Genomic DNA, 10935 nt, shown 5'->3' with positions numbered 1-10935 from the left:
ATTACATATCCTTTATATCTAATCCATACACCAACGACCAAAAACACCTACAAACACTTTCATTATTCAATTTTCTTCATCTAATTGATCTCTCTCAAGTTCTATCTTCAAGTTCTAAGTGTTCTTCATATATTCTACAAGTTCTAGTTACATAAAATCAAGAATACTTTCAAGTTTGCTAGCTCACTTCCAATCTTGTAAGGTGATCATCCAACCTCAAGAAATCTTTGTTTCTTACAGTAGGTTATCATTCTAATACAAGGTAATAATCATATTCAAACTTTGGTTCAATTTCTATAACTATAACAATCTTATTTCAAGTGATGATCTTACTTGAACTTGTTTTCGTGTCATGATTCTGCTTCAAGAACTTCGAGCCATCCAAGGATCCGTTGAAGCTAGATCCATTTTTTTCTTTTCCAGTAGGTTTATTCAAGGAACTTAAGGTAGTAATGATGTTCATAACATCATCTGATTCATACATATAAAGCTATCTTATTCGAAGGTTTAAACTTGTAATCACTAGAACATTGTTTAGTTAATTCTAAACTTGTTCGCAAACAAAAGTTAATCCTTCTAACTTGAATTTTAAAATCAACTAAACACATTTTATATATCTATATGATATGCTAACTTAATGATTTAAAACCTGGAAACATGAAAAACACCGTAAAACCGGATTTACGCCGTCGTAGTAACACCGCGGGCTGTTTTGGGTTAGTTAATTAAAAACTATGATAAACTTTGATTTAAAAGTTGTTATTCTGAGAATATGATTTTTATTATGAACATGAAACTATATCCAAAAATTATGGTTAAACTCAAAGTGGAAGTATGTTTTCTAAAATGGTCATCTAGACGTCGTTCTTTCGACTGAAATGACTACCTTTACAAAAAACGACTTGTAACTTATTTTTCCGACTATAAACCTATACTTTTTCTGTTTAGATACATAAAATAGAGTTCAATATGAAACCATAGCAATTTTGGTTCACTCAAAACGGATTTAAAATGAAGAAGTTATGGGTAAAACAAGATTGGATAATTTTTCTCATTTTAGCTACGTGAAAATTGGTAACAAATCTATTCCAACCATAACTTAATCAACTTGTATTGTATATTATGTAATCTTGAGATACCATAGACACGTATACAATGTTTCGACCTATCATGTCGACACATCTATATATATTTCGGAACAACCATAGACACTCTATATGTGAATGTTGGAGTTAGCTATACAGGGTTGAGGTTGATTCCAAAATATATATAGTTTGAGTTGTGATCAATACTGAGATACGTATACACTGGGTCGTGGATTGATTCAAGATAATATTTATCGATTTATTTCTGTACATCTAACTGTGGACAACTAGTTGTAGGTTACTAACGAGGACAGCTGACTTAATAACATCAAAATATAATAAAAGTGTTGTAAATATATTTTGAACATACTTTGATATATATATGTATATATTGTTATAGGTTCGTGAATCAACCAGTGGCCAAGTCTTACTTCCCGACGAAGTAAAAATCTGTGAAAGTGAGTTATAGTCCCACTTTTAAAATCTAATATTTTTGGGATGAGAATACATGCAGGTTTTATAAATGATTTACAAAATAGACACAAGTACGTGAAACTACATTCTATGGTTGAATTATCGAAATTGAATATGCCCCTTTTTATTAAAGTCTGGTAATCTAAGAATTAGGGAACAGACACCCTAATTGACGCGAATCCTAAAGATAGATCTATTGGGCCTAACAAACCCCATCCAAAGTACCGGATGCTTTAGTACTTCGAAATTATATCATATCCGAAGGGTGTCCCGGAATGATGGGGATATTCTTATATATGCATCTTGTTAATGTCGGTTACCAGGTGTTCACCATATGAATAATTTTTATCTCTATGTATGGGATGTGTATTGAAATATGAAATCTTGTGGTCTATTATTATGATTTGATATATATAGGTTAAACCTATAACTCACCAACATTTTTGTTGACGTTTTAAGCATGTTTATTCTCAGGTGATTATTAAGAGCTTCCGCTGTCGCATACTTAAATAAGGACGAGATTTGGAGTCCATGCTTGTATGATATTGTGTAAAAACTGCATTCAAGAAACTTATTTTGTTGTAACATATTTGTATTGTAAACCATTATGTAATGGTCGTGTGTAAACAGGATATTTTAGATTATCATTATTTGATAATCTACGTAAAGCTTTTTAAAACCTTTATCTATTAAACAAAGGTTATGGTTTGTTTTAAAAATGAATGCAGTCTTTGAAAAACGTCTCATATAGAGGTCAAAACCTCGCAACGAAATCAATTAATATGGAACGTTTTTAATCAATAAGAACGGGACATTTCACCAGGAGCCTGATCAGATCCAGAAAATAGTAAGCAAAGTGCTCCGGTGGGATTCTTGGTGCTTGATGCTCATCACGGTTCTCATCCTTGATGCTTATAGCTTCAAGTATACAACTCGTTGATGTGTTTGCATCACTTTGACCAAGGTTCTACCATCAATACACAACAATCAAAACTAAGAAAACAATATACAACTCATGTAGGAGTTTGAGCGAATTGATGAACCAAAGTTACATCACTTTCTTAGTTTCAACACATATACTAGTTTCATTAAGCTACCATCTTTGAATCAAACTAAGTAATCAAGACCTTAAGCTAGAGAGCTTAGATCTTAACTAAATATTAAAGATCCTAGACTAATAAGTCTAGATCTCATGATCTTGATGAAAACCCTAAGTCATAACACTTAGACTTTCAACTTTACACAACCATAAGCTATGAAACTTAGATTTTGTAAAGTAAGTGAACATAAGCAATTAAGCTTTTTCTTAATCAAAGTAGAAGATCATAAGTTACACAACTTAGATCAAACACAAAACGGAAACCCTAAGCTAGAGAGCTTGGATTTCTAACAACACTTATGAGATCTCAAGCTAGTAAGCTTGCATCTTTTGTTTCACAATTCACAAGTCACAAATCTAAACTACAAGGTGTTTACAGTTGAACGTGATGCATGCGGCTTGGGTATTGGGGCCATTTTTTCTCAAGAAGGTCGGCCAATTGCCTATTTTAGCGAGAAGCTTAGTGAGGCCCGGCAAAAGTGGTCCACATATGACCAAGAATTTTATGCGGTATTTCGGGCTCTCAAACATTGGGAACATTATCTTATCCAAGCTCAATTTATCTTATATACCGATCATGAAGCCTTGAAGTATCTTAATAATCAAAAGCACGTAAATAAAATGCAAGCTCGGTGGGTATCCTATTTGCAGCAATTCCCTTTTACGATCACACATAAATCAGGTCACCTAAATAAAGTAGCTGATGCCTTAAGCCGACGAGCTGCACTGTTAGTCACCATGACAAATGAGGTCACTGGTTTCGAGTTTTTTCGTCATCAGTATTCTGATGATCCTGATTTTCACAACATATGGCATAATATTCCCTTTGAGGATTTCTCCCAACACGATGGCTACCTCTTTAAGGGCAATCGCTTATGTGTTCCCCATTGTTCGCTCCGGGAAAAACTTATCCGTGATCTACATGGAGGTGGACTCAGTAGGCATTTGGGTCGCGAGAAAACTATTGCGGCTTTGGAAGAAAGATATTATTGGCCACAACTGAAACGAGATGTTGGGAAGATAGTACGTCGATGTAGTATTTGTCAAACTGCGAAGGGACAATCTCAGAATTCGGGTTTGTATACGCCCCTGCCAGTCCCTAACGGTATTTGGGAGGACCTCTCTATGGATTTTGTCCTCGGGTTTCCTAGTACGCAACGCGGGGTTGATTCTATTTTTGTGGTGGTTGATCGGTTCTCCAAAATGGTTCACTTTATTGCGTGCAAGAAGACCTCTGATACTTCAAATGTGGCACGCCTGTTTTTTCGTGAAGTCGTACGTTTGCATGGTGTTCCTTTGTCTATCATTTCCGATCGCGATACACGCTTCCTTAGCCACTTTTGGATTACTTTATGGCGTTTATTTGACACTTCTCTTAAATATAGTAGCACGACACATCCACAAACTGATGGACAAACAGAGGTGGTCAATCGTACACTTGGTAATCTACTTCGGTGTCTTTGCAAGGATCGACCGAAGCAATGGGATCTTGCTTTGCTTCAAGCCGAGTTCGCTTTTAATAGTGCTACTCATAGTTCACTTGGTCGTTCGCCTTTTTCTGTGGTTTATCAAAAGGTTCCTCGCCATGCCGTAGACTTGGTTAAAGTTCCATCGGTTCATGATTCTAATTCTGATGCTGTTAAGTTGGCTGATGACTCGCAAGCTATTCAAACTGAGGTGCGCCAACAGCTAGAACATACAAACCGCAAGTATAAGTTGGCCGCTGACAAGCATCGTCGTGTTAACATTTTTGAAGCTGGTAATCAGGTTATGGTTTTTCTTCGGAAGGAGCGTTTTCCTGTGGTAAATACAGTAAGTTGCACCCAAAGAAGTATGGTCCATATAGAATTGTTCATAAGATTAATGATAACGCATACGTGGTTGATTTGTCTGCGTCTATGAACATTTCCTCTACTTTTAACGTGGCTGATTTGACACATTATCATGGCGACACGGATCCTTTATATCCTACTGACTCGAGGACGAGTCCTTTTCAGGTGGGAGAGACTGACGTGGAACCAGGAGGAAAACAAGAGTCCTGCTAGGACTATAACTTGGCCCATATATTTATTTATTTATTTATTTGTTTCTTTAGTTATTTTATTTCCATATCTTTATTTCCTTATTTTAGGAGTTTGATTCATTTTCCAATTCTTCTTTGTTTAGTATAAATTAAACCCTATGTAAGTCATTCCACGGCACCAATTTTTATTCAATAAAGTCGTATTCTCTTTTATCTACAATTGTGATCAGATTCACGATTGTTTTATTAAATTGCGGAGAGCGTTTGTCTCCACAACATCCTCATCCGCATTATAATGGATATATCCATGAATGAAACTTTTCATCCATGTCCATATCCATATCCATTTAGGTTCATCCATATCCATATCCATTTAGGTTCGTCCATATCCATCACGAAGTAGGTGGATCGGGTGTATATCCACCGGATCGGGTGGCCATTGCCATCCCTAGTCGTCAGCTGCGTTGTAGTTTTTCTTTTGTCCACCACGAATCATTGTGTTATGTTATTTTGAACCCTATGAATTTTATTTATATATACACTAGACCACATGTTTTAATTCAGTTATTTTGATCCCTTCATTGTTATTGTTTAAGCTCTGTCACTGACACTGTGTATTACTGTAGATAATAATTTTATTAATCATGGTCACTTGATTAGCATTTTGAAATGAACAAAATATTTAATATTTAATTTAATTTAATTTACATTCAAATGATAGTTATACTTATGTGAATGGTGAATATCAAGACCATCTAACTCTTTTTTGTTGGCAAGTTGGAGTCACCATCATCGAGCATCTAGATTTTCATTTATAATCTTTCTTATCCGCAATCAAAATATTTTATAAATCATATCGGCAACTATCATTGCTTTCTTCAAATTGAAAAAGTCATAATAGCATTCCAATTTTTTAGCTATAATCTTAGATATCTTATAGTTGTGATGTTGATTGGTCATAATTGTTCCCCATATGTAAATGGTTAGGTAAATGTAGTTGTCTTTTGCACTTATCATATGCTATTGTTCTTTTGATAACCAAACATCGCCTAATCAAAATTTTGCCATTATTCACCAAAGTATCTAATAAGCCCATCATATCATATGTCCTTCTTCACTTTTTCACTTTTTGTATGTTTCAATCTGATATGAGGATTGAAGTTAGGGCAGCTACAGCTTACAGACATGTAGATTAAAGTTCCACCAGTTTATGTATTTCACCATTCTTATGCTGGAGGTCTGCACACGGTGGGTAACGAACCAAAAGTATATGGATAAACGAACCACCAAGATTTTTCAAACATACCGGCTCGGCGGCTAGCCAACTGTGTTTGGTCACTTTTCAACACACTTGCTTACATATTCAGCAAAATCTGACCCATTCAACTCAAATGTCAGTTGTACATTGATGTATTAGCTTATGTAATTCCACAAGGCAGCTTGCAATGCAGTGTTGAATGGCTCCCGCAAGATGAGCTGGAATTGAGTAACGGATCAGACGCGGGTTAGCCCAGCATTAGGAATTAAGTGACGGATCTAACGCAGGTTAACCCGACGTTGGTTTTTGAAGGATTTTAACACATCACACTACAAATACTTGACCTTTAGGGTTAATGAACGTCAAATACAATCACAATCAAAAACCCCTTTGTCACTAAAAAGTGTATCATTTGTCTGTGTCTCTGATATCACAGCCTGTCTCTGATATCACAGCCAGGTTTAAGAACGGTCTAATATCGAGTAAAGATAGCATGAAAAGACCCATACCGATATAAAAACCTAAAATTCCCTCATCTTCCTAACACTATTATATTTATCAATAGTTAAGCTGACGAGACTAACCGTACCAACAACCAACAAAAGCATGTCTATGAATCTTGCAATAAATCATATTAAAAAAAAAAAAAAAACAGTCCGCATAACCTACCGTTGGTGCATTTAGGATTCAAACGATAATCTTGTCAATAGTTAACTGACCCGCAGACTTAGATAATCCGATTGTTTTTCATTTTATGATAATAAAAAAACAACACAACTCAAAGCAGTTTGACACCTGCCTCCCTTATAGAATCTACTACAGCTTTAACCTTACCATGATATCTTTGATCTTTTTTGTAGACAACCGATACGGCTGGTATGTCTTTACGTAGCAACCTTTCACCTAAAAGCTTCCCGATTTTGGCAGCCGCAGCAACATCTCTAGTGCTTTGGTGTGCTTGTGTCCAGGCTTCTCGAAGCGCCTTTTCCTGTGAGCTTGCAGCAGAGGCAACGGTTGCAGTTGGTGCATGAATCACTTGGGCACTTACGTAATTGTTTGAGAAGTGCATTTTCAATAGATATGGTTTCAGATACTTTGTGATTCTTTGAGCCTTGACTGGTGGAGGAATTACCATATCTGTTTAAAAAGAATATCAAATCAATAATCATACATTTGTCAGATGGGTTGTTTGGTAACAGATCAAAAGTGTTAATACTTAATATGGTTCCAGATGAAATGTGGCATTTTCGCCTTTTGCTTAGGTTTGACCCGCAAGCACTTTTGGTCCATTGATCTATCTAAACAAAATATAATCATTCATCATTGACACATCAAATAAAAACATGGTAATAATACTTAATAAAAATAGCTGAATACATTATGCAGTGATAATGTTTGAATGACTAATTTGACCCGTTCCTGTATCATGTAATGTTTTCAGTTTGACCAATTGCAACTTTTAGAGATACCAACACAGCCCAAATTAACGCATTTCAACTACTAAATCTGACCAAAATGATGATCAGTTCTAAGAAAATGCTAAAGGCTTTCGCTTGTTGCACCAGCAACATGTAAAAACAGAAGCATCAAAGAAAAAATAGAAGAAAATTATCAACACAATAAAAAACATCAGCCACAGTAGATACCTATATTGAAGCTCAAAAGTAAGAAGCTAGCATGATACTAATAGCGCAATTCTCATTTATGTTGCAACGAAAATGGAAAATTTACTAAAGAGGAATTATATTGTGTTATAACTGCAGCAAATAAGAACTCACATGTAACCTTATAAAGTTATAAGCATTCACTTACCAATCAAGTAAATTACGTACAGGTCACAATTCCATGTGTGCAACGTAATCCAGCCCATCTTAACTTTAATAATAAAACACATAACTCCATGTCAACAATCAAATTTAGACCAAAACACAATTTATAGCTTTTCCATACATACGACCATATGACTGTCTACATTTTAATATAATAAACAAATAAATAAGATAGGTAAATGATGTTCAATAGGTCAATTGGCCCTCCAATGGTTTACTTTCGAGAGGTAAACCAACTCTCTTATTTGATATAAGATCACAAATAATATATTTTTAAGTTGCTTCCCAAGACTAATTAAAAAGTCCTTAATAAGAATATTTACTATTCTAATTTATAACATCCTAAAGAGACTATTAGATGATAAGTTAATTTGTAATTTATTCCTTAATAATAATATAATATGTATCAGAGCTCAAAGACAAAAGAAAGTATAGATATAATAGTCTCTATGCGGTTGCGGAAATGAACACAAAACACGATGATAACCGTAAAAACACAGCCCCACATTATCAATTCCAAAAATCACAAGAACCAAGTTCTTTAGCACGACAATATAGATCCTGAGACAACAATGAGTTTCGTGTTAACATGACCAACACTATATATTGTTATCATTTGGGATTAAATTAAAATCTACTAAAAAAAGCTGAAAATGGGAACGCCCTACAAAATGTAAGAGGGGGCCAAATTTAATCTTCAATAGCGCATCTATTTTACCACTTACCATTCCTTCTAAGCATTCGCAGTTCTTAATCCACCTCACTAGTCCATGATAAATAACTTTGTACTAATAGCTAACTTAAACATGCTACTCCATCTTTTTCAGCAAATTTAGATTAAGTCAAAGAAAATAGAAATTAAAAACACGGAATGAAATCGACAATAAACTCACCAAAAAAACAAACCCAATTAGGACCCCATAAGAAATTAACCGCATAAAAACATAAAATATCAGCAGTGTTTTTGAGTTACAAGGTGAGATACAGTACCAGTAACCGATTACAAAAAAATTAAGGTATGGAAAGAATGAATTAAGTTACAACAAGATCATCCAAATCTTGCAGCAAAATGACACTAATATACACACATGTACTTATTTGTTACACATTTACACAAAAGGCCCTGTTATTTAATGCAAGTTCTTAACTGTTCCCTAACTTTTGCAGATATTTTATTATTCGAGTGTTTAAGGATCTTAAAGTCATTTAAAATTACAATAGAAGTGCGAATAAATCAAAACCATAAATCACAAGAATCAACAAATTCTTAAGATAGAAAGATCCCAAGGCTAGAAACACATAAGAACATAAAAAAGTTCTTGAGTAATAGAACCTCTAGAGAGGATGTTATCAACATCAACATTACCCAATCCCACTAATGCGGGGTATGGAGGAGGTAAGATGTAGACAGTCATACCCCTACCCGAAGGTAGAGATAATGCTTCTAGAAGGACCTCTCTGGCCGTCCCAAAAGGATGTTAAACGCAGTAGAAATAGAAGAAAAGATGCATAATTGAAATCTCAAAAGAGAAGTGCAAACTTCTGATGCAAAAAAAAAACTGCAGAAAAACAGCACGATACATGGACCAAAAAACATCCCTGAACAGTTTACTAACAGCAGAAAAAAAGCAGAAATCAAACTTGATAAGCAGCTGAAAGACGTAGCAAGTACATGTCATATAAAGCCCCAAATACACTGGAAAACACTTTGAGACAACTTTCACTTCATTGTTTGTACTTTATAGTTAGAGTAAATGATTTTTTTTCCCATTTGCAAGCCACTGAATATGAATAAACTAAATGAACTAGTTAGTATACTAATATCATACAAATAATGAAATAACTAATTGTGTTTAAGAGAGAGATCTCGCCTTGAAGAGTACACATTTCTCATCAGTAGATATCAGTTTAAATGTCATTCAGAAGTTGGATTATTTGTAGACCTACAGTGAGGGTAAAGGGAATCAAAACCTACTTACAACGTTAAAGCCTGTTCTTTAAACGATCTATGGTACTATACGGATGAACTTTCAAATGGTATTTGGCTTAATAAAGTTTAAACTAGTATATATAAATGGTGACAATACAGTGTTTAGCAGCTGAGTCTTCATAATTGTGTAACTATGCTACTCCATCCTTTTCTAATTAATGTTCCGATTCCTCGATTTTTAATTGTTTCCATTTTTAATCCCTCTTTCAGCATTTTTAGACCAAATTTTCTCCTAGTCATTTCATCAAACAGTTGTGGTGCAATAATAAATTCGTTCAACAAAAAATTAGTACAAAAGAAGAAAATATTATAACTTTCACCCAATTAAGATTCAAGTAAATTAAATTTCAAATGTTTCTCAAACAAATCATATCAAACAGTTGCCGTACGAAGTAGATATTTTCATCCGAACACACCAAAAAATCATGAATCGATAGAACTAAAATCCATGGCAATTAACACATTTACAATCACAATCACAGTCACAGTCACAATTATAAACATCACAAATACAAATTTCACGGTGCGTACCTGCAGATGAATAGCTTTCGATTAGGGGTGAACAATCAGAGGAGATGCAGCAAGCAGTATTCAACGATTTGTACTCTTTTGTTTACAGTAGCCGAAAAATTGGGCTAGATCCAGTCCAAGTACTAAATCTAATAGTACAGTAGGCCCAAAAATAAAGCCCATCTTACAGTAAGGCCCAATCAATCAATTAATCTCTTTACCCAAATGAATTCAAATTTTTAAAAATCCAATTCCTGTGATAAAATTCAACTTCGGGTGTGTTTGGGTGACGAACTTGTTAGAGCTTATGGGAGTTTATAGGAGCTTGAGCTTATGATTTTAATAAGCTCCAAGTCATAAGCTTCGTTTGGTAGAGAAAAAAAGTAGAGCTTATGAAAATCATAAGCTCTGAAAAAATAAGCTACTTTTAGTAGCTTATGGGTGTGTTTGGATGAAAGTAGCTGGAGCTGGAGCTTGTAGCTGGAGTTGGAGCTTATGAGCTAGAGCTGGAGCTTATTTTTTAAGCTGGTAGCTGGAGCTTATTATTTTTTATAAGTGTTTGGTAAACTAGCTGGAGCTTATTTTCCAGTTCATAAGCTCTACTTTTTTTCATAAGCAACCAAAGGTAGCTTATTTTTTCAGAGCTTATGATTTTCATAAGCTCTAC

At 34.6% G+C, this 10935-nt stretch overlaps 1 protein-coding gene across 3 annotated transcripts; it reads right to left on the bottom strand.

Annotated features, from left to right (window-relative positions):
* Window positions 1-6546: 6546 nt before the first annotated feature.
* Window positions 6547-10367, bottom strand: LOC139885685 (uncharacterized). Of its 3 annotated transcripts, none has more exons than XM_071869437.1 (3): window positions 10290-10351; window positions 7156-7233; window positions 6547-7076 (listed from the first exon to the last, which is right to left on the bottom strand). In XM_071869437.1, the coding sequence occupies exon 3, from the start codon at window positions 7072-7074 to the stop codon at window positions 6718-6720; it is 357 nt and encodes a 118-aa protein (XP_071725538.1). In that variant the 5' UTR covers window positions 7075-7076; window positions 7156-7233; window positions 10290-10351; the 3' UTR covers window positions 6547-6717. The 3 variants fall into 3 exon arrangements, with proteins under 3 accessions (XP_071725538.1, XP_071725537.1, XP_071725539.1); XM_071869436.1 differs by having other exon boundaries at window positions 7156-7237; window positions 10290-10328; XM_071869438.1 differs by lacking the exon at window positions 7156-7233 and having other exon boundaries at window positions 10290-10367.
* Between the last annotated feature and the right edge of the window lie 568 nt (window positions 10368-10935).

Source organism: Rutidosis leptorrhynchoides, chromosome 1 (assembly GCF_046630445.1).
Source record: "Rutidosis leptorrhynchoides isolate AG116_Rl617_1_P2 chromosome 1, CSIRO_AGI_Rlap_v1, whole genome shotgun sequence".
NCBI classification, from domain to species: domain Eukaryota; kingdom Viridiplantae; phylum Streptophyta; class Magnoliopsida; order Asterales; family Asteraceae; genus Rutidosis; species Rutidosis leptorrhynchoides.
The sequence above is the reverse complement of the archived record's forward strand: the minus strand, read 5'-3'. Positions and strand labels throughout refer to the sequence as shown.

Coding starts and splice junctions, on each gene's coding strand:
- LOC139885685 (XM_071869438.1), bottom strand. CDS start 7,074: ATGGTAATTCCTCCACCAGTCAAGGCTCAAAGAATCACAAAGTATCTG.